At 37.4% G+C, this 27,700-nt stretch overlaps 2 protein-coding genes across 19 annotated transcripts in view; one reads left to right on the top strand and one right to left on the bottom strand.

Moving 5' to 3' along the window:
• Positions 1–14,749, bottom strand: part of Mbtd1 (mbt domain containing 1) — a 65,930-nt gene extending 51,181 nt beyond the window's left edge. For 4 of the 18 annotated variants that reach the window (XR_013436125.1, XM_078042256.1, XM_078042255.1 and 1 more), the window contains exon 1: positions 14,196–14,457. Coding sequence is in view for 6 of the 18 variants with exons in the window: in XM_078042256.1 (XP_077898382.1) it covers positions 14,196–14,216 (21 nt within the window). In the remaining 12 variants the exon portion in view is untranslated. Of the gene's footprint in view, positions 1–9,002; positions 9,099–11,096; positions 11,194–13,518; positions 13,581–14,159; positions 14,459–14,480 lie in introns of those variants that run through there. The other 14 variants (XM_040268975.2, XM_021724110.3, XM_078042262.1 and 11 more) reach the window with 12 other exon arrangements.
• Positions 14,750–14,811: 62 nt separating this feature from the next.
• Positions 14,812–27,700, top strand: part of Utp18 (UTP18 small subunit processome component) — a 35,838-nt gene continuing 22,949 nt past the window's right edge. The window contains exons 1-4 of the mRNA XM_005321608.4: positions 14,812–15,268; positions 16,803–16,915; positions 21,600–21,698; positions 26,412–26,479. Of these exons, the coding sequence (XP_005321665.2) occupies positions 14,930–15,268; positions 16,803–16,915; positions 21,600–21,698; positions 26,412–26,479 (619 nt within the window). The 5' untranslated portion in view covers positions 14,812–14,929. The remainder of the gene's footprint in view (positions 15,269–16,802; positions 16,916–21,599; positions 21,699–26,411; positions 26,480–27,700) is intronic.

Below are 27,700 nucleotides of genomic sequence, written 5' to 3' on the forward strand. Positions count from 1 at the left end.
TCTATATACAACTTCCCCCCAACCCCCAGCTATTTGTGAAAAGCTTACATGCTTCAAAGTCCACTTACCTCTAAATCAGGGCTGGAAGCCATAGCTCAGGGTTTCTCAACCTTATACTGGCATTTTGGGCCAGAGAACTTACACTGTGCATTGTTTTTAGTATGTTTAGTACCATTTCTGGCAGTAATATTCCCCCATTCACCCTGTGACAACCCTAAAAGCCTCCAGGAGCTACCATATCTTATAGGAGGTAAAACCACCCTGGTTGGGAAATACTGCCCTACATTTCAATGTGCCTTTCCTAATAATGACATCCTCTTATATGGTATCAGCATAGCAATAATGATCAAGAAATTACAAAATTAACCCAATACTTTAATCTAATCTACCACTCACATTCTGTTGATGACTCAATGTGTGGATTTTTTCCCCTCTAGTCCAAGATCAAACATTCCATTTGTCATGTCAATCTTAAGTTTGAATCTAGAAGGATAATTTTGTCTTTCTTAACACTTAACATATTTTTAAGAACATAGTTCCTTCCCTTAAAGGAGCTATTTTTCAGAAGTTAGAAAAATTGAAAATACAGCAGGTTTAAACATCCACTTCTATTATTAAATCTTAGTATTGTGCATTTATTGCAAATAATCAACATTGACACGTTATCCTTAAACACTCTACACTTAATTCAGATCTCTTTCATTTTCACCTAATGTTCTTTCGGTTCCAAGATTCTATATTACATATAGTTGCCATAAGTCTTCAGGCATAAAATTGTCCTAAAGTTATTGTGGATTTAAAAATAAATTCTTTTGGATATCTTTTGGATATCTGCTTAGGTAATTTGTTTAACACCTCTCCACTGAGATTTGTTCTCATGATCAGGCTGAAGTTGTGTTGGAAGGTATGTTACTCACATCAGTGCCATTTATGTTACATAAATACTATCAACATGACTTATTAGTGTTGATGTTGACTTTGATCATCTGGTTGAGGCAGTGTCAAATTTCCCCATGTAAAGTGATTTTTGTGTGGAGAGGGGGTAATTGGGAATTGAACACAGGGGTGCTTAACCACTGAGCCACATCCTCAGCCCTTTTTGAGACAGGGCCTACGTTGCTGAGGCTGGCTTTGAACTTGTGATCCTCCAGCCTCATCCTCCCGAGCTACTAGGATTACAAGCATGTGCCACTATGCCCTGCAATAAAGTGATTCTTAACTTTTCCCATATTGAACTCTTGGGAAGGAAGTGCTGTGGTACAGCCCCCACTTCAGGAGTGGGTGTTATGATCTCCCTACTTGAAAGATTATTTTACATAAACTGGAATTCTGCAGATTTTCACTTATCTCAAAAGTAAAAATTTCTTTATTTTGGGTTTACTTGAAGTTTTCTCATTAATTGATGATGTTGCATATCAACCAGCTGTTTTCATAACTAGTACTGTTTTTCTCAGAGTATCAACTCCAGAAGCAGGATGGCTATCTGTCCTTACTGGTGATGTTAATTTTAATGACCTGCTCTAGGTTTGGTCTGGTTTCAAGACTACTTAACATTTTCCTCTTATTTTCTGTTAAATAAGCTATCTATGGGGAAACACTTAAACATACAAATATTCTAATAATCAAAATATTATTTTGGATTTAACATCCAATGTTCCTTGTGCAAGTAGTCCTTAACTGTGATTATTTTCCACCCCCAGCATTTCATGTTCATCATTTGGCATCTTCTCTAAGGGACCTTATCACTTACTATTTACTATGGATATCAACTCAGAGATTACTACTTTCCAATGGCTTATTATTTATTATTGTTCTTAATTATTCAATGGTTCAAACTGTCACAGACTGGGTGAGAGGGAGCTCCTTCAAGATGAGGTTAGACACATTCCTAACGTTTTTGGAGTAACTTCTTAATTCCCGGCACAACAAGGTATTTCAGACTTATCATAAACTCATCTCTCTCTGAGCTGGAATCAAATACTTCTCCAAACAGCCTTAGTTTCTTTTATTAGATTATTACTGTATTAGACATAAACATGTAGGTGTCCAATTTGCTCATCGCCATTGGGATTTCTCTGCTTCAGGACCCTTTCAGTTGAGAGAATTAAGAATATGCACACACTTGTATGTGACAAATGCATATACACAAGTATTTTAGAATATTGGGAACTTCTACCTATAACCACAATTTCAATCTCCCCCACAGGTTTTTTCCTTTTTAAAACCTATTCACACTCCCTATTTGTCTCTTCTACAGTAAAAACTCTTGTTCCTCAACAAACTCAATGTCCTCATTTGCTCAATCCTTTTATATACTTAAATATCAAAAGAAAAACTATATTACATACAAAATTAAAAGTTCATAATTTCTTTGCAACCCTTTCTCCCCAGATCAAGGGGCTGGGTGCCAACTGAAGAAGAGTTATTTGAATTATTTTTCCTTCCATAGTGGTTATGTTAGTATTTTCTGTTTGTTTTGCTTTTAGTTTTTAAACTCCTTCATTGAATTAAATTTCATTTTCTACCTGGAAGATCAGTTTCCTTTTGTGTAATCAACTTTATTGCTTTCTGGTTCATGCTTTTTGTAGGTATACTCTTTCCAAAAGTAAATGGATACATACATGCTTTTTTATTTTCCTTTCTTACACGAAAGATCAAATACTATAATCTCCTCTTAGAATAAAAATAACTCCATTTCAGTGCAAATGCATCTAGTTTTCGCAATTACAAATATGCTACAATAAAGTTATGCATATGCATTTTTATATTAGTGAAGTACTCCTCCAGGATTTATTCTCAGAAGTACGATACATGTATGTGTGTATACCTATGTTAGACACTGACAAATTTCTCCAAAGTTACTTGCACCAGCAAATTGAGAGTGCTTGCTTCTCAAAACCTAATGTAAAATACTCTTTGTCTTTTAATATATGCCAAAATGACAGGTGAAAAATGGTACATTAATGCAGTTTTTTCTTTTTAAAATTCCTTTTTGGAAATAACATCATGCTTTCAGAAACACTGAACCCTTGCACTCACAGACTCACCAGTTGTTAACGTTGGACCCAACTGGTTGGCTCTAATGTTCTAAATCATTTAAACTCTATGCATTTCCTAGGATTAAAAACTTTCTCTCATAACTAACTATAGCACAGTTATCAGTTTGAGAAAATACAACATTAATTTGAATTAATGTTAAACATAATTCTCTAAAATACCATCCTTAGTACTGAATTCACAATATTATCTGCATTTCTTCCTTCCCGTCCAGGATTACATTGTATTTATCTTTTTAAATTGAAAGGTTAATTTTGAAGAATGCAGAGTTGCCCCTTTTAATCTTGGGGGATTCATCTGACCTTCCCTCATTAGATTCGTGTTACGTATTCCCACACTACTGCATAAACAATGTTGTATCCCTCTCAGGATGTTGAACTGAGGCATAAGATGCCCAAGGTCTCATGCAGTTTTTCCCACTGTATATTCACCTAATTTCTCCTTGCAATTAATAAGCAGGCCTGGGTCATGATTAAAATATGCATATATTGCTTCTCATTAAAATCCCACTCCCACCCTTAATTTACTATGTAATGATAAAATCCTTACCAAACCAAACTCTATCATGATGGCTGCTAAAATGACTTCCCAACTGTAGTGCTACACCAGTCATCAAGAAATCTTACTCTCAATTCATCTGCTTACCTGTTAATTCCCAGTATGAATTCCTATTTTCCCCCAACAATTCATCATTGTCCTTATCTGGGGGTTCATATCATCCCAGGTTTGGCTGCTAGGATCTCCCCCAACTGGTTCTTTTTCACATGCTCCTGACTATTTTTGAGTACTTCCTTTCTGGCACAAAAACATGTTTCATGCTCAATTTTCTTTTGACCTATGCTGTTCCAACCCTGAAATTCATTTTTCCAAGAAACTCTTGTTTTTAGTGGGGAGTTGATATTAAAGACCAACTCTTTAAACTCAGTGCTCAGTCTAGCATACTTTCGTCTTTTTTTGTATCTTCTTTTGCGCATGTGGGGATTTGTCTGTTCTGATCTTTTTGTGCTTTTTCCTTAAGGTTTTTAGTCATGATTTATTTCGGTTGTTTGTACTCAGAAATTCACTCTTCTCTGTATTTATGGCAAATTATGATTCTGCACATGAAATTTTTTTGGCATAAAATTATTTTTTTAATGTATTAAAATTTACCAGTATTTTTTTCTTTTTTGATGCTAAGAATCAAACGCAGGGCCTATGCATTTGAAGCATGCACTCTACCATTGAGCTAAATCCCTAGGGCAACCAGTACAGTCTTTCATTGTATCTTAATTATGAATCAATTAGAAAAGAATTTCTTAAATCATGATATAGAAAAATTCACCCACATTTCCTCCTGGCATTTATACAGTTTTATATTTAGATTCTGATCCATTTGGAGTTTATTCTTGTGTATGGTGTGAAAAATGGGCCTAATATCCATCCCCCCACACCAAATAGCTAGGTAGTTGCTAAAATATCTTTTATTAGAATGTCCACCTTTACCTCTGGTTTGAAATACCACTTTAAGTATTAGGTATCCCTATGTAGTTTTGTCCGCTTCTGGATCTTATACTATAGCCACATGTCAATTAATTTCAGGAAAATGTTTCAAGAAATGTAACATTGAATGATTCTACTGTTGGTTAAACATAAAATGCACTTACACAAACCCAGAAACTATGGCCTACTACATATTAGGCTATATTATATAGCCTATGCTGTTAGAGTGCTCTGACAAATAATTATTTCCCCCAATCAGCCTAGTTTCCACAAGTTCTTCAGCTGTTTTCACATCAGGACTCACCATTCACTTTCACATAATGCAATGAACTAATGATTTCTGAATCATTTCAGCCACTCAAAGCTAGCAGTAAATTCAACACTGTGGTCAGGTCCAGCCTTTTCTTTCATCATCACCAACTTTTTGCCTTGGCCATGACCATCACGGTACTGAGAGGAATATGCTTCTGTGTTTGGTCTTCAATTCAGGTCATTACAAGTACCTATACATCAGACATAGACCCTTCTTGAATTGTAGTCTTATTGCCTTCAATGAAGCAGATCCTTCTTTGTTCTTGTTCTTCAAGCTCATGGCTATGGAGGAATGGGACATGCCTGACTGGCGAGCAATAACCATCACTGATTTTCCACCTTTGTAGTGCTTAATCACTTATTTCATTTCAAGTCAGTCCCTCCATGTGGCCTCACAGTGGCAATATGAGCAATGGATTTTGTATGCTTAGGGACCACGATGAGCAAAACAACATGTGACTAAATCAAGTAGAAGAGAAAATGGCATGATGGAAAGATGCAGTGAACATGAGATTTATGAGGTTACTGTTGATATAACATGGAATACTGTTTAACAGCAAACTTAAAAAATAACATGTACACTTTGAAATAATGATAAAAAGCATAGTAAACACATAAACCAGTCACAGGCATTTATTATTAAGCATTATGTAGTGTACATAACTGTGTGTGATATACTTTTAAAGCATTAGAATACAGTAGGTTTGTTTACACCAGCATCAACACAAACACGTAGTACATTGTGCTACCACATTATAGTGGCTACTATAATGTCAGAAGCAACAGGAAAATTTCAGCACCGTTATAATCTTATGGTACCACTATTGTACATGTGGTTCCTTGTTGACTAAAAGATTAGGTGGTGCAGGGCTTTTTTGTTTGTTTGTTTGTCTAGTCATGTGCCATTTCCTAGCTTTTATAATTACAGGCTTTCCAGGATATTTTTATACCTGCTGGAGCTAGATCCACTTCAAAGAGCTCTTTAAATGTTTCCATATTCTTGCATGTTTCTTTTTCCAGATGAACTTCTTGTATTAACTAGTTCAACTCTACACCAAAAAATTTATATTGGGATTTCATTAAATTTATCAATTAACTTAGAAAGATGTGACAACTGGCTGATATTGAGATGTCTTACAGAAGAACAATGGATGCTTTTCCATTTGTTCAAATTTACCTTGTGTTTTCTTTTTGGTACTGGGGATTGAACCCAGGGTTGCTTAACCACTGAGACAACAACCCCAGCCCCCCATTTTTTAAAATCTGAGATAGGGCCATACTGAGTTGCTGAGGTTGGTCTGGAACTTGTGGTCCTCCTGTTTCAGCCTCTTGAGCTGTTAGGATTATAGGCTTGTGTCACTGTGCCTGGCTTAACTTGTGTCTTTTAGGAATGCTTTATAGTTTGGTTCACATAGCGTTTTATTTAAAAAATTTTTTTCTTTTTTTTAGTTGTAGATGGACATAGTAACTTTATTTTTTATGTGGTGCTGAGGATCGAACTTAGTGCCTCACACATGCTAAGCAAGTGCTCTACAACCCCAGACCCCAAGCTTCACTTAGCTTTTAAAACAATTCTCGTTAAAGCATATCCTTAAGAATTTTAAATATTTTGTTGTTCCTATTATAAATGTAATTTTCTTTTTGTGGTACCACCTTTCCTATTTTCCCTCCTTTTTTGCAGTTTTGGGGATTGAACCCAGGGTCACTCTACCACTGAGCTAGTTTTTTGTCATTTTATTTTTTTGAGACAGGGTCTCACTAAGTTGCCAAGGCTGGCCTTGAGCTTGAGATCCTCCGGCCTCAAATTACTGATCAGCTTGGATTATAGGTGTGCACCACATGCCTGGTTGTTGTATTGTCTTAACTGGCTATTTCTGCACTACATGGACATTTATTATTTAAGATTCTCAAATTGTCTTGAGATAGTTTGGCCATTGATTTACTATGGCTTTTCAGAAAAACGATCATGTCACCAACAAAGAAACTTTATTTTTTCTTTTTCCAGTATTATGCCTGACTTGTTTTCTCCATCCTGCATGTATGGGCTCAGAGTTCTAGTCTAAATAGTGTAGAAAAGGGTCACTCTTACTTTGTTACTGTGTTTCTTATTAAAATGCTGGCTTTAGGACTGAGGTGCTTATTTGTGAAAATAAAGTCATGTTAAATAAAGAAGTATTTATCCACTCCTGTTTTCTCAAAACTTTTGGTTAGGTGTTAAAATTTTGCCTCAGGCCTTTTCAAGATCTATAATCTTTCTGTTCAGAACTATTAATATAGTAAATTATGTAGGTTCACAAACACTAAATTATCTTTGTATTTCTAGTATAAGCTTCACCAAGATGTTTTTACACAATTCATTAAGTTTTCAATTCTGTGAACATAATATTCACATATTATTTTAGTTACCCTTAGTGGTATATTTGTTGCTCAATTTAAGTTTTTAAAGGTGTTCCACATCTGGGACACAATGAGTTAATGTGGTGCGAGAGACTGCGTAATAGTTAGAATTTTGCAGTGATATTCTTAACTATTATCTGTAGTTTTCATTTCTTTGCATTACCTCCATCAAAGGTTTAGAAATCAGTATTATTTCTAAAAATAATCACAATTTCCTCTTCCATTTTCTGTAGTCATGTAGCACTGGGAACATGTGATCTCCCAGGCAGAATTCCCCTTGGTCTATCTATTGTTCTTTTTCTCATCTTAAATTAGTTAATGGTTTATCTGTCTTGCAAATTTTCCCCTAAAGGCCCAGGATTGATTCATTAATTGGATGTATAGTGTTTTTTTTTTTTTTTTTGGTAAACTCATTAATTTCTTTTATTTGCAGATGGATACAATACCTTTGTTTATTCATTTATATTTTATGTGGTGCTGAGGATTAAATCTAGTGCCTCACATGTGCTAGACAGGTACTCTATCACTGAGCTTTAACCCCAGCTCCTAACTCATTAATTTCTACTTTTCTTTTTCACTTTTTTTTGGTGTGTGGGTGGGTGTGTGTTTTCTTTTGGCTTTTTTTGGTTCTTTTTGCTTCTGAGACAAGCATATTCATTAATATAGGGCTATGAATTTTCTTCTCACTATACAATAAATATAATGAACAGATTATGTTGCGTAGTATTTTAGACATTGTTTATCAGAAACTGCAGTTTGTTTGCATTTCTCTTTTACTTAACAGTTAAGTTTTTCAAAACTGAGGCATGCTGGGCATGGTGGCACAAGTCTATAATCCCAGCAGTTTGGGAGGCTAAGACAGGAGGATCGCAAGTTCAAAGTCAACACCAGCAAAAGTGAGGTGCTAAGCAACTCAATGAATCCCTGTCTCTAAATAAAATACAAAATAGGGCTGGGGATGTGGCTCAGTGGTTGAGTGCCCCTGAGTTCAATCTCTGGTAATTTACCCCCCCCCCAAAAAAACGTGAGGCATATTTTTTAATGCATATCAAGATGTAGCACTTCTCTGTCATTCTAGAAATCTCCCTCATGTACTTTTCCAGTTAATTCTTCTCCTCCTCCCAGAATTCTACCAGCTTCTATTAATATCTATAATAATTTATAAATTGGGCACAGTAAGATTAACAATAATAAGAGAACAATTGAAATATACTGTAATAGAAGTTATATGAATGGAATCTGACAAAATATCTACTTAGTCTATACTCACCCTTCTTGTAATGATATAAGGCCTATATGATGAGATGATCAATATGGCTTCAGGCTCCTACATAAGGTATTTTAACACAAGCCCTCTAATACCTTAATAGTCTGATAAGTGAGATGGCTAGTAAATAAAGGGTGGATAAAATTGTGGATAACTGGACAAAAGGATGATTCATGTTCCAGGCAGGATTTAGCGAGATGGCATCTGACAAGTATATTTTCTCAAACTTTAAATGTGAACATTGTATGCATGAGCTCACAAACTTCACAACAGATATTCTATGATGACTGGACTTAGAAGTGAGGGTGCTTTTTAAGCTCTCGCTGGCCTCTTCCTTATTCCACACCTGGATGAAAAGCACAGTTTGGCCAGTGATAAATCCAAATTTCTGTTTTGGGGTCCAACTTCTGGTTTTATCATTATCATGACTTTGGATGCAACAATTACTTGGGTCTCAGTTTCTCTTCTAAATAAGGAAAATACCACTTACCACACAGGAAGATGTATGATAAAATAAAATAGTTCACATGGACACTTTCAGTTCTTCAGAAGAAAGTTATGAATCCTTAAGTATGAACCTGAAAAGCTAATTAAAAATAAGATGACCTTGTCAAAATTAAGTATGAAACACATGGTGGCCTAGAGGGTCTTTAAGATCATTATTATCAGGGCTAATAAAAAAAAATCTAATAGTTCTCTTGGTGTTTTTTTTTTTTTTGAAAGCTCTGGGTACCAAACCCAGTTTCTTGTGCAGGCTAGGCAAATGCTCTACCACCATGCAACATCCCTAGCATGATCATCTTTTAAAAATATATTTGAAGCTGGTTGCTCAAAAGCTATGTAATCACTGCTGGGCATGGTGGCGCATGTCTTTAACCCCAGCTACTCCGGCTTTTAGTAGCAGGAGAAGCACAAGTTGAGGCCAGATTCAACTATTTTAGTGAGATACTATCTCAAAATAACAAGAACTGGGGAGGTAGTTCAGTGGTAGATAGCCCCTGGGTTCAATCTATCCCCAGTACTAAAATACAAAATCACTGAACATTAACCAATAGAACATTACTGAGTTACAGGGCTGGGGTTGTGGCTCAGCAGTAGAGCACTCGCCTCCCTGGGTTTGATCCTAAGCACCATATTAAAAGAAAAAAAAAAAAAAGTGAATGAACAAAATAAAGGTATTGTGTCCAACTACAACTAAAAAATTAAAAAAAAAATTGAGTTACATACATATATGTAAAGTAAGGGGATATTTCTCTGGTATATAAAATAATCTATAACTAATCAATTACAGTTTTGAAGCCTAAAAGTAAATAAACAGATGATATTAGTCAATATTTATGGAGCTACATGCATCGTTATGCTAAGCATCAGAAATCCAAAAAAAATTAAGACTCATTATGCCCACTTTACAACTAAGACTGCAAACTGTGGCTGCAATTGATTTAATAAATGAATGAGCTTTATATACAACCAATTTTATAATAGAGCATGAATTAGATAATCCAGTCAAAAGGGAGAAGAGGGGATTCTAGTTTACAGAAAACTTCAGAAGGGAAGCAAAGCTGATTCTCACCCCACATTTCAGATGAGGAATAGGAAGCTCAAAGAGATTAGGAAACTTGTCTGAGATCACAGGTCAGAAGGTGGCAGAGCCAGAGCTAGAGCCCAGTTTGCACACTTTGTTCAGAGGTCATTTATATTATAGTAAATGCTAGGTTATCAACACCACAGTAAGAACTAGAAGGGTGCTCAGAAATCTCTTATGCAGTGTTTCTTTAACTAATCTGATGAAAAACAAAACAAAAATAAAACTCTCTAGAGCATACATTTAAAACAAATTCTCACATGTTACTGCAGACCTTACTACTGTAGACCTTACTATATCCAGGGGAGGAGTATGTATTTTTAACAAAAGCTTCCAAGAGGGAAGTCTAGCTATATTTGAAAAACACTGTTCTATACCTGCATGTTCAATTTGGCAGACATGTCGCTATTGAAATTGACAGATTAATACAATAAAAAATTGAGTTCTTTGGCTTACTAGCTACATTTTAAGTGCTCAATAGTCATATGTGGACAGCACGAATATAGGACGTTTCCACCACTGCACCAATTTCTACTGGACAATGCTAACTGATTATACATCAACTTTTCAACTGGGATGAGAAAACTGAGACACAGGACCTTCAACCACTATCATGCAACTAGACAGTGGCAGAATCACAACTCTAACCTACTTTTCCAGGGGCCCCTCACTCCACCACTTCATCCTACCTCACATTTATAGAGTTTGTTCAAATGGAATATTATTCATGCACCTTTTCTTTTTTTAATAATTATTTTTAAAGTTTTAGATGGACACAATATCTTTATTTTACATTTATGTGGTGCTGAAGATCGAACCCAGCACCCCATGCACGCCAGGCGAGTACTCCACTGCTGAGCCACAACCCCTTCAGGCACCTTTTCTTGACTGAAGCAAAGCAAAAAAATAAATAATGAGTTTATGGGAACTAAATCCTTAAAAATGCTGATTAAAAAAAAAAAAAAAACAACAAACTCTTAACTGCATGGCACTACCCACCTGTAATCTCAGCAACTTGGGAGGCTGGGGCAGGAGGATTGCAAGTTCGATATCAGCCTCTACAATTTAGTGAGGCCTTAAGCAACTTAGTGAGACCCTGTCTCAAAATAAAAAATACAAAGGGGTTGGGGGTGTAGATTAGTAGTTAAGCACCCCTGGGTTCAATCCAGTACCCTCCTCCAACCAAAGAACTAAAGTAACCTGTTATTTTCACATAAAATCAAAAGTTGGGGCTGGGGATGTGGCTCAAGCGGTAGGGCGCTCGCCTGGCATGCGTGGGGCGCTGGGTTTGATCCTCAGCACCACATAAAAATAAAGTAAAAGATGTTGTGTCCACCGAAAACTTAAAAAAAAAATTAAAAAATTATCTCTCTTTAAAAAAAAAAAGTTGTCTGGGATAGTTAATACATTACTATTGTTGGAAGACACAGTTAAGCTTATTGTAACTACTTAGGAACTTTTTTCCCCTATTGTTCTGTTTTATCTCTCTTGGAATTGAAAACCCAAGACTAATGAGACATATTAACTGTTTTACTCTGAACTCTAAGTGTTAAAGGTTAAATCTTATCTAGTAAAGATTTTAAAAATGAAAAAGTGAGAAACAAGGAGACACCAAAGAATAGTGATTCTTTTAAGTTTAGAAGGTAGTCATTGAGATCACTGAGCATTTCTGGCTTTTAGTAGGTTATTTAAGGTAGGTTTATTTATTTTTTGTGGTGCTAGGGATTGAACCCAGGGCCTTGTGCATGTGAGGCAAGCACTGAGCTATATCCCCAGCCCCATAGTTTAAGATTTATGAGGTTAATGTCAATTTCACTCATGAACTATGATTTTACGTTCATTTGACCAATATTATATGCTTTCACATACTTTAAAATAAGTTATTTCATTTTAATTTCCAAAATTAATACTACAAGCAGCACCTGACTATCCAGAAAGGCTTCGATAATAATGTCAACATATAACTAATCATAAAAAATACAGCAGTGTCTTCTTTAAAAGTGAAACCAGTTGTTCCTGTCTAGTATGTTTAGAGGGCAAATGGTTTCAAAGTTAGTCAACTTATGTCATGACAGCTCACATTTAAAGTAAGCAGGAAAACAACTTGGAACTCCATATTGATTACAACTTTAAAGACACAATTATACTGCTCTATTAATATTTTCATGATCTAGTATTCAATTCCATGTTAAATTTTAGTGACTAGATTTTTAAGAAAATATTACATGTCCAAGTTCACAAAGTTAAAAATTGTATGGTTGAAAAACATGGCTTCACATATGAACAGAAACTTGCTCAAGACAGATTTTGCTATAATTTACAAGTTATTCACAAGCCTTGAGTATGGGTTCTACATAAATATAGAAGCTACTTGTTATTCAGAGGAGGTGGTGCAAAAAAAATCTATTTTCTTTCTAAACAGTCTTTGGTATTGAGGTAAACAAAAACCAGCCTAAGCACACTAGAGCAAAGCAAGTCTCTAAGTCATAAGAGAGGAAAGAAAAAAATGTGCTCCAACATTCTAAACAGGGGCCTGGAAGTTTAGGAAAAAAATTTATTGGCTGTCTTTTAGACCAGATGCATTACTTCTACATTATGTTTGGACTCCCACTTCACCATATTAGGAAGAAAAAAACACGTGCCCCAAGATTCTTTTGCCAAGAAAACTACTGGAGGCAACAGAGCTCACTAAATGAAGAACATTAAAAGACTGAGCAACAATATATATTTGAAACCGAACTACCAGTGACAAATACTGGTGTTTTTTAATGTAGGGAGCATTAAAAATATTGCAAACTCCAAGCAAATATTAAAGTGCTGCATAAATTTCAAATCTCATAAAAGACAGAACTTTTGATGGAGAGTAGTTCTGATCAGTTCCCTACCAGGCTGAAGTTTCTAAGGGCTTTAGTATTTTCCCCAGGATGCAATTTTAGGCATCCTTAGGGAAAGTGAGGCAACAAGCAAATGTGTTTTGTGATAGAACTACAGAGATGATGAAATTTCTCACTTTAAAAAGTTGCACTAGTGAGAGAAAATGGCCATGAAATCCTGATTTCAATTCTCTAGTTTCCTGTCAGAAGAGTATCAACCATCTTTAGATATGTTAGTCAGTACACTTGAAATTGACCCAGCAAAGTTTTCAGCTGGCCTTCACTTTCTCAAATCCTCCCCCCTCACTCCACTTCCCTGCTGTTCTTTCCTGGCACACAAAATATAGGCCAATGAGCAGTGGGTGGGTGAGGAGGATGTGAGAGAAAATTTGAGAAGTAAAAAAAGGAGCAACTTAACCAGGACATGAATGAGACTGAAGGGTCTAATAAGGGTGGGCAAAGGATGAGAATTACTTAAAAAGGGGCTTTCCTGGGCAGTAGTGAGCACTCAGTGTTTGTAGGGGTTTAGTAGAGGCCAAACTACCTACCACTTTTCAGAGGCTGCAGAGGGGACGGCTGCTTTGGGTGACCTCTAATGTCTCTTCCGACTCTGAAATGTTAGGATTTTTATTTCACAAAAGAGAACGCAGTAGCCTTAGAAGCCCACCGATCTGGAACCCTTTTAAATAAGCGGCCTTGGTGGCGGCTTCCCAAACACCCCTCCCACCTCTCCTTCCCACACGTGCCCACCCCGCCCCCTTTCAATATTTCCACCTCCACGTGCAAAATGCCTCGCGGCACCGGTCCCCAAACGAATAGGTACCTTTTTTTTTTGCAAAGCACCAAAACTATATTTCCCCACACCCACCTCCCAAAAAAAGTGAGGGTTCTATTCCACTCTCCCACCCTGGGCGCCTAAAAAAGTAAGTGTCGGATTCAGCCTTTCTCCCTAGTCAGAGTAGGTGGGGGTGGGGGGCATAAAAAAAAACTTTCTTCTCGATTTGTTTCCCCCAGAGAGTGGAGGAAAGAACCCGAACGAATCTGGGACTGAGGGGGTGGGGGAGGGGAACCCCTGAATCGTTTAACGGTCGGTAGGGGGAGGGGGCGTGGGATGAAGAAACAGGCCTAGGAGCGGGGTCAGGGAGCTGCGGGGTTCCTGGGGTCGGGGAGCTGCAGGCGTTCCCCCCACCTGGTACACAAAGCGGCTGCCGCGCTCGGCTCTCACCAGATCCTTTGTGTTTTCCATCAGGGCCTCATGGGTAGGGGTTGTCCGTGCTCCCCGAGCCCGCGGCGCCCCCTCCCCGAGCTGGGGGCAGGCGCCTCTCCCCGGGACTGCGGCGACTAAAGGGAGCCCCCAGCTGGGCCCAGACTAGTGGTGGCTGCGGCAGCCCCCGGATTTCCCCCCTTTAACTCGGGTGGCCCCAGGATATCAACAACATTAGCATAGCCCTCCCTCCCCAGCGCGCCTGCGCCGTGACCCGCGCCCCGATTGGCCCACTTCCCTACATACCCTCCTCTCTCTCCTCCAGCGTGGGACCCTCTGCAGGCTCCGTACTCTAAGGACCGTACCAAAACGAAGGGAAGTAAAGGTAATTGAGGTTTGGGTAAAGTCCAGTGGTTAAAAGATCTGAAGGGAGATCAGAAGTTTCACTTAGTCACCCCCGTTTGTACTCAAGCTGTCTTTTCAATAGGTTGCATTTGTTGTGTTGGAAAAAATTTCCACTCCAATCACGCCGCGTCCCCCTACACCCGGAAGATTGGCCCTCCGGGAGGAACTCCCACACGGGGAGGGGCTGGCGAGGGGAGTGGGAGTGACGTAGTGGTATTGGTCACGTGGCCAGAGGCTGCGCAAGCTCCTTCCGGTCCCCCGGGAACTCCTCGGTGGCAGCTTGCGAGGCGACGGGGCGCGTGCGCAGAACAGCTCCACGTGAGCGGTAGCGTTTCTTCTCAAACCCAACAATGCCGCCCGAACGCAGGAGCCGGATGAGACCCGAACGGAGAGCCCGCGCAAGGCGGGACAGTAAGACCAAAATGAGGTCAGACCAGAAAGCCCGGGCAGGGACGGGCGGGCCACCCCAAAAGGCTGCCCCTTCATCTCGGCGGACACCGCCGGCCCAGCCGACCGCTGCAGCCGTTTCGATCACTGTCGCGGCGGCGGAGGAGAGACGCCTCCGGCAGCAGAATCGCCTGACACTGGAGGAGGACAAACCGGCCGTAGAGCGGTGCCTGGAAGAGCTGGTTTTCGGTGATGTCGAGGACGACGAGGACTCGCTGCTGCGGCGGCTGCGGGGCCCGCGGGTGAGGGAGGCCCGGGCGCGGGCCGAGCACGCTCAGGCGGGGCGCGCGGCGGGCGGCGAGGTTCTGAAGGCGGAGCCTGGGCGACCTGCGGCGGCGAGCGCTCAGGTGGGAGGGAGGGAGGGAGCCCTGAAGGCTGGCGCCGAGGGGCGCCGCTTTGCGTACCCGGCCTTCCCGCGCTGGACTGCAAGCTTGGGCGGGCACAGACCACGCCTTATTCTGTCCGGGAGGAGCCACTGCGCCTTGTATGCAGCAGGCGCTCAACACGTTTTTGTTTTGCGAACTGTAGTCGTGACCATTTGGGGCTGCTGAGCTCTGCTGTCTGGCTGGCGGTGGTGGTCTCATCACTTGCCCCGGTTCCTTGCCAGTGATTCAAGGAGTTCCAATTCCATAATGGAATCGGTTGGAGAGCACAAGCCTGGGAATAAGCGTTTTAACAAGTCTTTCGGCGCATGTCGACATGATGCATGTCGTGCATCAACTTTTAAAAATGATCACGTATTCATTTAACAGATATTTGTAGGTCTTTGATACTCTTCCAGGTGATGGCAAACGCTCTGTGGCTGATTGTAATATTTGCCTTCTACTTTTTAAAAAATTCTGTAGTCCAAGAGATTCCCAGGCATAGACAAAACGGACAAAAATCCCTGCCCTCTTGGCGCTTGTGGCATAGAAGATAAGGAAGTGATAAATCAGTAAAATTCAAGTGTTTGATGATAAGTGTTGAAGAGAAAAAAAAATCTTCGAAAAGGAAAAATACGTGTATGAAGGACTGAACATTTAGATAAGAAAGGATAAGGATTACTGTTTATCTGCTGATTGCCACCTCCTTTGGGTGCTTAGGAGAGAAGTTGCTGCAGTCTAGAGAACTAGTTAATAGAGAACTGGAACTTGGAAGTGTGCTAATTCTGGTGAAGGTTTTACAGTCAGGAGAAACAGCCTACTAGAGGTGGGGTTTGTTGGGCTTTGAAGCATATTGAACTGTAGTAATGCAGGTAGAAGTCAATGGGATATTGCTGTCATATGGGTTGAGGAAAGCTCAAACTAACAATTTAAAGGGGATTTTTGTGGTCTAGATTTAGATTTGATGGTTTGGTATAACTTTTTTTAAAGAGGTGGGATTAAGAATGGGTAAGAGGAAACAAGCAATGTGCCTAAGAATATGAGATAAGACTTAAATGGTATTTATTATCTTTAACTCTAATCTGCCTTGGGACTTGTAATTTCTGTATTTTGGGCATTTCTCCTGCCCTTTTCTTCCTCTATTAACTTACCCTTTGTTCTTGCCTGCTTTAGTCTTTGGTCAGCATGTTCACTTGCTTTCCTTAACTGTTCCAGCTTGCTTTGCTTATCTAGCTGGAGGTGTCATTCCCTGGTCTTATTTTCTGCTTCTGCCCCCTGCATTTGTTTTGGTAGCATTCTTTCCAATTGTTTAATCAGAGGGTCATAAAAACAAAGCATTGTTCAAATCACTTAAGGCATGGGTGACTGTGGGATGAGAAAAACCCAGTGCTTGAAGGCGTTTTGTCTTCTGTAGGTTCACTTGCATGAAGACTCTGATGACTCTGAAGTGGAGAATGAAGCAAAAGATTCTTTCCCCCCTCAGAAGCAGCCGGTGTGGGTAGATGAAGAAGATGATGAGGAGGAAATGTAAGCTGCCCAACTTTTTTTTCAGAATCTGTCTGTAAACTTCAAAAGTAATTCTGTAGGTTTTTAAAATCTTTCTCTTTAAAAATATATGAGTATGTGAAGATTTGATGAACATTTGGAAGTAAAGAACCAGGTCCTTTTGAGAGAGAACTACTGTTAACATGTTGGCATTCTCTTCTGTGTCTTTTGTGCAGTATAGATCAACTAAAAAAAACAGTATTTGGAGTTAGAGCTGAGCATGCTTCCTTAATTGTCCAGTTCCAAATTGACCATGGACAAGTTTGGAACCTGCCTTTTATTTTTAAGATGAACATAATCATAGTAAGTATTATCAGAGGCTGTTCTGATTAAATAGTGCCTGTAAAACTTTTAGTGCAGTGTCTGAAACCGAGTAAAGGATTAAAAGAAAGCTAGCCCACACAGTATGTACTTTTGTAGATGAAAATGTACTGTCTACTTACTTTGATAATTTATTTGTGCATAAAATCATATTGGCAAATGTTCTTCCCAATTTTTTAAAAAAATTATTTTTTAAATTTGTTCTGATTATACATGCCAGTAGAATGCATTTAGACACATTGTACACAATGTGTCTAATGGAGCACAACTTCTTCTTCCTCTGGCTGAATATGGTGCAGTTACACCAGTAATATAATCATACATGTATATAGGGTAATAGTGTCCATCTCATTCCACTGTCCTTCCTATCCTGGAACCCTCCACTTATTCCCGTCGGCAAAATCCAGAGTCCTCCTACCCTCCCCCCAATATGGATCAGTATCCGCTTATCAGAGAAAATATTCAGCCTTTGGTTTTTTGGGTTTTGGCTTATTTCATTTAGCATGATATTCTCCAATCCATCCACTTACCTGCAAAAGCCATAATTTCATTCTTCTTTAAGGCTGAGTAAAGTTCTTATTGTGTATACCACATTTTCTTTATCCATTTACCTGTTGAAGGGCATCTAGGTTGGTTCCATAGTTTAGCTATTATGAATTGAGCTTCTACAAACATTGATGTGGCTGCATCACTGTAGTTTGCTGATTTTAGTCCTTTGGGTATACACTGAGGAATGGGATAACTGTCAAATGGTGGTTTTCCATTCCGAGTTTTCTGAGATATTTTCATGCTGTTTTCCATAGTGAGTGCACCAATTTGCAGTCCCACCAGCAATGAATGAGTGTTTCTTTTTCCCTCCACATTCTTACCAACATTTATTCTTTGTATTCTTGATAATTGTCATTCTGACTGGAGGGAGATGAAATTTTAGAATAGTTTTGATTTGCATTTCTCTAATCGCTAGAGATGGTGAATATTTTTTCATGTTTGTAGATCAACTTTTTTTTTCTTTTGTGAAGTGTCTGTTCAGTTCCTTAGCACATTTATTGGTTGGTTTATTTGGGGTTTTTTTGGTGATTATTTGATGTTTTTTGAGAAATTAGTGCTTTGAGGTGTGTGTGGTAAAGATTTTCTCCCATTCTGTAGGCTCTCTCTTTAAATTATTGATTGTTTCCTTTGCTTTTTAGTTTGAGTCCACCCCTTTATTGATTCTTGATTTTACTTCTCGTGCTTTAGGAGTCTGGTTAAGGAAGTCAGTTCCTAGCCGACATGGTAAAGATTTGGTCCCACTTTTTCTTCTATTAAGCACAGGTTCTAGTGCCTAAGTCTTTGATCCACTTGGAGTTGATTTTTTTGTGCAGGGTGAGAGAGATAGATTTTTTTAAAAAAATATTTATTTTTTAGTTGGACACAATTTATTTTTTTAATTTCACTGATTTATTTTTATGTGGTGCTGAGGATTGAACCCCAGGTCTCACAGGTGTGAGGTGAGTGCTGAGCCATAACCCCAGCCCAAGAGATAGATTTAATTTTATTTTGGTACATATGGATTTCTAGTTTTCCCAGCATCATCTGTTAAGTAGGCTATCTTTTCTCCAATGTATGTTTTTTGGTGCCTTATTTAATATGAGATAACCACATTTATGTGGGTTTGTCTCTGTGTCTTCTACCGTTGGTCTACTTGTGTATTTTGGTACCAATACCATGCTGTTTTTGTTACAATTGCTCTGTAGTATAGTTCAAGATCTGGTATTGTGATGTCTCCTGCTTCACTCTTCTTGCTAAGGATTGCTTTGGCTATTTTAGATCTCTTGTTTTTCCAAATGAATTTCATGATTGCTTTTTCTAGTTCTATGAAGAATGCCATTGGAATTTTAATAGAAATTACTTAAATCTGTATAACAGATCTGGTAGAATGGCCATTTTGATAATATTAATTTTGCCTATCTAAGAGTATGAGAGATCTTTCCATCTTTTAAGGCATTCCTCAGTTTCCTTCTGTAGTTTTCATTGTAGAGGTATTTCAGTTCTTTTCTTAGGTTGGTTTCCAAGTATTTTATTTATTTATTTTTTTAAAGACTATTATGAATGAAATTAGTTCTCCTAATTTCTCTTTCAGTTGATTCATCATTGATGTATAGAAATGCATTTGATTTATGGGTATTGATTTTATATCTAACTGCTACTCAGTTTAATTCATTTATTTTACAAGTTTTCTGGTGAAGATTTTTGGATTTTCTAAACATAGAATCATATTGTTGGCAAATAGTGCTAGTTTGAGTCTTGCTTTCCTATTTGTATCCCTTTAATTTCTTTCATCTGTCTAATTGCTCTGGCTAAAGTTTCAAGGACTGTAATGAATAGAAGTGGTGAAAGAGGGCATCCATGTCTTATTCTAGTTTTTAGGGGGAATGCTTTCAATTTTTATTCCCACTTGTCACAAAGACCTTTGTCAACTTTTTAAAAATTATTTTTGTTCTTTTTTTAGTTACTCATGACAGTAAAATGTATTTTGGCAAATTTTATAATGTTATACATAAGAGTAAACATTCTAATTAGGATCCTATTCTTGTGGTTGTACATGATGCGGAGTTACCCTGGTTGTGTATTCACATACGAGGCTAGGAAGGTTATGTCTGATTCATTCTACTGACTTTCCTATTCCCAACCTCTCTCCTTTTTCTTCCTTCCCCTTATCAACATTTTTAAGTGGCTATGTTGTAGCCTGTTGTGTGAGCCAGTTGTAATTTATGTACCTATTGTTGGATGGACAGATTTCCTTACTTTTCCCTTTAATAACAATACTGAGATAAACATCTTTATAAATAAACTTTTTATGCTTTTTAAATTAATTTCTTAAGAAATATTCTTTGATGTTGAATTACTTGATCAAAGAGCACAAATATTTTTAAGACTCTTGATTAATACTGCCAAACTGCATACCAGTTTTCCTTTCCCTTGAAGTCCGTTTTGAAAAGCAGAGATTGTTTTTTGTTTCTTCTCAGCTTTTTCAGTGTGATATTTGTGTTGAGAATTTTTTTTTTTTAATATTTCAGTTCTAGGTGGACACGGTGTCTTTATTTTATATTTATGTGGTGCTGAGGATCAAACCCAGATCCTTATGCATGCTAGGTGAGCACTCTACCACTGAGCCACAATCCCAGCCCCGGGATATTTCTGTTATTAGCCACTGGCATTTCTCCCCCCCCTTCCCCCCAATATTTTTTTTAACTGGTGCATTATAGTGGCACAGGCATTTCCTGTAAGTATTTTGTATTATATCCATCTATTGGAGGCTATGTTTTTAATGATCTTAGTATGTCAAGTTTCTTAAATATTGAGAATTTCAAACTGTTATGTGTCTCATTTATTATAGGCTTACCCTCAGCTTTCTGTGCACAGAAGTTTTAAATTTTTAGATAAGTGAGATTTGTGAAACTTTTCGTTCATTATTTTTTTTTTTTAGTATTTTTTAGTTGTAGTTGTACACAACACCTTTTTAATTTTATTTATTTTATTTTTTTATGTGGTGCTGAGGATCGAACCCAGGGTTCGCACATGCTAGGCAAGCGCTGTACTGCTGAGCCACAACCCCAGCCCTCATTCATTATTTTTATTGTTGCTTTTTAAAAAAATATTGTTTTAGTTGTAGACGGACACAGTACCTTTATTTTATTTATTTACATGTGGTGCTGAGGATCAAATCCAATGCCTCATAGGTGCTAGGCAAGTGCTCTACCACTGAGCTAAAACTCCAGCCCCTTACTGTCTGTTTTAATAGTAAAATGTTCTTTATCAGAAAGATAGACGTTTGCCTATATTTTTCCTTGATAGTATTTTTTTTTTTTTTTTTTTTTGTACTGGGAATTGAACCCAGGGGCACTCTACCACTGAGCTACATCCCATAAATAAAATTTTGAGACAGGGTCTATAAGTTGCTGAGGCTGGTGTCAAACTTGCTGTCTTCCTGCCTCAGCCTCTGGAGTTGCTAGAGTTATAGGCATATGTTACTGTGTGCAGCTCCTTCATGGTATTTTAAGATTTGCTTTTTGTACACTTAACTCTTTGTACACTTACCTGGGATTTATTTTAGAGAATGGTATATGTATGTAGAGAAGACGTGAAGAGTTTTCTGAAATTCCAGCTCTCCATAGGGTAAGCTAGATGATTTAAAATATTGAAGACATCAAAGGAGGAAGAATGGAGAAAAATATATGCGTGATGTTCTGCATCTTACAAATCCATCTTACAAATTCCATTTAGTGTTTTCTCAAAATGCTAAAGGCAGCACCAGTTTATAATGACTCTTAAAATTGTTCATAATATGTCATTCTGTGTTTTATAGGGTTGACATGGTGAACAATCGGTTTCGGAAAGATATGATGAAAAATGCAACTGAAAGTAAACTTTCAAAAGATAAACTTCAGAAGAGACTGAAAGAAGAGTAAGTGTCCTTTTTCATATGATTTATCAAGAAGTATGTAATCAGCATTTTATTTGGGGTTTGTTCCATCTTTGACTATAATAATTTCTTCGATAGTCACATTTCCATTATGAAACAGTAGGAGCATTGCTGTTGGAAGCAGTGATTACTTGTCAGTATTGAGGGATGGGAATGTAATAGATGCAAAGAAAATTTGAAAGAAAACTTGAAATGCTATTATCTAAACATAATCAGTAATAATATTGTTAACTTGCTTGATAATTTTTATATAATAAACCATCTCTTTGCGACAGTATTGTATTTAAACACCTGTTAACCTTGTACACTGATTTTTCAAACAAATTTGCCATATTTGTATTATGTATTTGGTGTGTGTTTTCCCAGTCTATTTGAAAATAAGCTGCAGATAAGGCAGCACTTTGCCCCCAGTTTCCTCAGTGTGCATCACGTAAGTTTTAAAAAGATTTTTCTTCATAGCCACGATATTATTGCTACACCTAATAGTTAATGACAGCCAGTATTAATTTCTTCAGTTCTCATGAAGCTCATACATTATATTTTGACTTGACATCTCTTAAATCTCTCTTAACCTAAACCATTATATTCCATCTTTTAGGTTTTTTTTTTCCCCCATGATACTGTTTTGTTTTTAATGTTGAGGCATGTTTTGTAGAATATCTCATAGTCTCATTTTCTGACTTTTCATTGAGGATGAAGTTCACATAAATGTAACTATTTTATTGTTTCAGTTTTAAGAAATGTAACCATTTTAAAGTGCACAATTTAGTGTCACTTAGTATATTCACAATATTGTACAATGATCTCTTCATTGTGGTTTCCAAATGTTTTCATCATCCTATATCCATTAATCAGTTAACTTCCCATTTTCTCCTCCCCAGTCTGATTATTTTTTTCATTGTGGAGATCTTCCATTATCTGGGTTTCTGAAACATTTTTGCAGGAATCTTGTTAAGGTGATGTGTACTAACTGTTTCTGATATTACTAATATTTCTATTATTTGCATCACCAATAATGCAAAGCATTATCACTGTGGGTTTTGTACCACTAGATAGCTTTGTTTTGAAAGTCTTAACCTTGTCTTTCCAATTAGCAAATAATATGTGAGGTTCTTGGGCATTGAATGAACCCAGAAACTCACCTAAGGGTTTAAAACATTGATAATTATTATTGCCTGAAGTAGTTATTTCATTAAGGGTAGCAAAATGGTGTTTTTTCTGTGTCTATTGTTGAAATGCTCATACATAGATAACAGAAGCCTTTTGATCACATGGAGTTGTTTTTTATTAAGTTTGCTGAACAGGAGAAAGCACCATTTTGAGAGTCTCAGTGTCTGTGACGGAATTCCGGCAGGATGTTTATAGAATTTGGGCCTGAGGTTAGCCATAGGGATAAATTTAGGGTAGAAGTTAATATAATAATTATGGTCTTGGGTAGGGATTGTTCAGAATTTTTAAGCCAGACAAGTTATTAGAAGTCTGCATATTGTTAACTGCTTGTGGTCTTATTTTGGAATGTATGGGTCTTTGTGATTTGGTTTTAGACATTTTGAGCTATGTTGTGTGTCTTGTTTTGTCCAGTTATCTGTTTGCAAGTATTAGTGTACTTAGTTTGCAAATTATGGTCTTTACTCTGTTTCTCTTTCTACTTAATGGTGGGCCTTCTTTTGATCTTTTGAAAAGAAGTCCCATCTCCCCTCCCCTCAGGATTTCACTGATTTTCTTTTGGATTCATGGGGTTTTATTTATTTGGTGTGTTATAATCAATTATTGTCATAGGTCTTTGCTCTGATTTTCCAGATCTGGCCTATGGAGGAGCCCTTCGTAGTTGGCTCTTGTGTTCATATTTCCTATCCTTTCGGGCTTCAAAGGTATTCTAGGTTTACTTTGTCCTTTCCCTGCCCTGAATCAGCCTGTTTTCCCAGGAACCCTGCTTCCTTTCAGTGGGAAATCATATCTAGAGTATAGTTAATGTTATGAGGATTTTATTGTTTCTAGGCTCTTTAAAAGTTTGACTAGGATGTATACATTTTTTAAAATAATAATTTTGATACTTCCAACTCAAGCTTAACAAATTTAAAAAAATTAAAAATTAAAAAGCTTTACATTATTTTATGTTCTTAGAGGTTCTTTGCATTATCATCCCTTTTTTGGGAGATGGCAGTTTGAAACAGACTTTTAAAATGAATATATTTAAGGGTTGAAAGAATGAGTAAAAGAAGTAAGAACAGAAATAGGCCCACTCTTTCCCCTGAAGGTCTCCAGATGGCTGTTTGCAGGTCTGACTGCCCCATTTGCCTACCCTTTGCACTGTAGACTGCTGGGGCCAGCTAATCTGGTCCTTTGCATTTGGCACTGTGTTGAATACTTCATGGGGCTTCATTCCTGGGGGCAGTAATTTCTGGCCTAGAGCTTCTTCAGGGCTGGCCATATCACGGTCTAGGGACCCCACACTTGGCACACTGCAGAATCTTTTTTTCACTTATTGCAGGGTTTCATGCATACTGTTTTTTTAAAGTAGGTTTATTGATGCATAATCTGCAGAATAACATAGAATTTGTTAAGTATGTTCAGTCATTTAAGCACCATCACAGTTAAGGTAGGGAATCAATATATATAACATAGCTGTTACACCTAGAGGTGTCAAATACTCCTTTGTAGTCAACTCTCTCTCCTCTATATTAGCTCCTGACAGTGATCTGTTTTCTGACCTTATAGATTTGCCTTTTACAGAATGTCCTATAAATGAGATGATACAGCATGTAGTCTTTTGAATCTCTTAAACTCATCTGGCAAATTTATTATTTCAGATATTGTTTTTTTTAGCTTTAGAGGATAGTTTCAGCTTGAAACCTTTCTATTTTATTTTATTTGATAGTTTATTATAGTTCATACTTCCTTTAAATGCTTTGATATATTAGTTATTTATATTTTAAAATCTTTGCTATTCTTGAGTGCTAATCTGTCATGTCTGTTATTTCTATTTCTATTGTCTGATTTTCTTCTGTTATAGTTCATGTTTTTCTTTATTGAATGTATAGCAAGTTGAATTCTGGGCTATGTTATTTTTTGCTATTTGTCTTGGCAGGCATTTAATTGGCTTACAAATCACTTTGATTCTTTCAAGATTTGTTTTTAAGCAGGTCTAGGGGGAGGTGCTTACTCTTGGCTGTTTTAGTCCCTCTACTAAGGTATGGTCTTTCTAGGATATCTGCTGAATGCTGAGTGTTGAGTAAGGACTTTCCCTCTAGCTGGTTGCAACTTGAATGTCTGGCCTTTGGTTCTGTGTGACTTAGCTCCTTTGTATTTCTTTGCCTGACCTCATGAAGCTCATCTTATCAGTGTGGAGCTTAGTATTCAGAAGAGTTGTCATTGGACTTTTATGCAGATTTCCCAAGCTCTTTCTCTCGCTCTTTTCAGAGTAGCTTCTTTCAAGTCAGTCCTTTTTCTTGGTTCTATGCCAGGGTCTTAAATGCCATCATAGGCCAGACATGGTGGTGTATACCTGTAATCCCAGTGGCTCTGGAGTCTGAGGCAGGAGGATCCTGAGTTCAAAGCCAGCCTCAACAAAAGCGAGGTTCTTAGCAACTCAGTGAGACCCTGTCTCTAAATAAAATACAAAACAGGGCTGGGGATTTGACTCACCCACCCCACCTCCCCAAATTTAAATGCCATCAGGGGAAAATTCCTGGTATTGGTAGGGCTCACCTTGTTTATCTTCCTTCTTTCAAGAATCACAGTTCTGTGCTGCCTTTTCTGTATTTTCTGAAAATAGTTTTGTTTTTTTTTTTTTTTTATGGCTACTTGGCTTAGTTTGGGCTAGTTTGTTTTTCTACATTAAAAAGTTGCAATGACTTTTTGTCCTCTTTCCCTTACTAGTTGTTCAGAATACAGCCAGCACGCTTCTCTTTTTTTCAGTGTTCATCCTCATGCTTCTCTTAAAGCTTACTTTATAATAGAGGAAAATGCTCCCATTTTATTTTAATGATATGAGATGAAGTTTTTTATATTCTTACCAATCTGGTCATTTTCTTTCAGACTTGTTCAGTTACATACATTGGTATTATAACTTCTTTAATTAGTCCTGACATTGAAGATGTTTTGAAATGAACAATAGTCATATGACTAGACATAAATTAACAACAAATAGGTATCCAGGTGTCCTGTATCTGCTGGTTGAGGTGGGGAGAGGTTCCTGCAAGTTTCAAAATAAGCAGTGTGAGACTGTTTGTTGTGAGTAAAGATAACTTCTGTTTTTGATGGTGGTAACTTCTGTGGAGGAAAGTCTGTATGTTCTCTCAGGGGTGCTCTAAACTAGTTTTTAAATGTATCAAGCTCTATGAATAAACAGTGATTATCACAATATATATTTTTAAAACTAATTTTTTTAGTTTTTTTTTTTTTAGGTGGACACAATATCTGTATTTTACATTTATGTGGTGCTGAGAATCGAACCCAGTGCCTCACGCATGCTAGACGAGCGCACTACCACTTGAGCCACATCCTTAACCCCACAATATTTTTTTTAATACTTATTTTTTAGTTGTAGTTGGATACAATATTTTTAATTAATTTATTTATTTTTATGTGGTGCTGAGGATTGAACCCAGGGCCTCGCTCATGCTAGGACAAGCATTCTACTGCTGAGCCAACCCTAGCCCTCACAATATTTTTTTAAAAAATATTTTTGCTTAGATTTCAGCATGCGATGGGAGGAGTACCTGCCTGGGCAGAAACTAATAAGCGGAAAACATCTTCAGATGGTGAGTGTTGATAGCTTTGTTAGTAAATAAGTCCCTTTGCCTATTCTTTTATTATTTGAGCTTTCTTAGGTTCCTTAGAAACTATGTTTCAAATAGAACTTTTTTGAAAAAAAAAATTTGGTTTTGAAGTCTACCATTTCTCTGAGGGAAGCCTTTTTTAATAGTGGAAGATTTAATACAAGTTGAGCATCCCTGACTCGAATTTGAATTGCTTCAAAATCTGAAGCTTTTTGAGTACCAACATGATGCCACAAGTGAAAAACTCCACACCATGAAATTTATTCATGAACAAAATTATTAAAAATATTATATAAAATTACCTTCAGGTTATGTGTATAAGGGGTATAAGAAGCATAAGTGAATTTCATGTTTAGACTTGGGTTCCATTCCCAAAATAGCTCATTATGCATATGCAAATATTCCGAAGTCTAATCCAAAACACTTCTGGTTCCAAGCACTTAAGATTAAAGGATATTCAAGATAGTATGTTCTGCACTGTAAGGAAAATAAAGGGTAGATGAATTTTGTTTCTTTCTCAATAGAGCTATGTTGCATTATGGCATAGGATTAAGGAAAAACAAGTAATATTCTTGTCTTTTATGAAGTACATGTCAGATCAAGCCCAGATGATTGATCATAAAAATCTGGTTTCCACTCTAGTTTTTAAAGTTGGCTTGTATCATTATTGTCTTCTGGTATTTAATGTCCTTTGAGTTTAGATATTATAAATACAGATGGCTTAGCCACAATTTGGTTTCTGTGTTTCAAGTTATAAATTTTAGTCTTGTAATTAACCTTTGAAATCCTTCAGGAAGTCTAGAATATATATCCTCCCACATAGTATAGGAGTGCCTTCCTTAGCATCCTTGTTATCTAACGAGTGCTGTTTGATTGTCACCACCTCTACCCACTTCTTCCCACCCCCATCAGCTCTTGCAGTCTTTAAGTCGGGGAGTGAGTATTTTGTATAATTTTGTTGGAAAGTTCAGTCTGAGAGGAAAAATAACCTTGTTTCTAATCAGATGCTCTTAGAGGTTGAAGGAAATATTAGTGATATAGTTTGATTTCATCCACTTCAAGAATTTTTTCTATGATATTATCCTCTGCTTAAATATATGAAATAATGTTGTACTTGTTACTAGACTGTTTTTCTTTTGGAACTGTTTATTTATTTATTTGTTTGTTTTGAGACTCATCTTCCAACAACTCTAGTCCTACCTT

Source organism: Ictidomys tridecemlineatus, chromosome 3 (genome assembly GCF_052094955.1).
Source record: "Ictidomys tridecemlineatus isolate mIctTri1 chromosome 3, mIctTri1.hap1, whole genome shotgun sequence".
NCBI lineage: Eukaryota > Metazoa > Chordata > Mammalia > Rodentia > Sciuridae > Ictidomys > Ictidomys tridecemlineatus.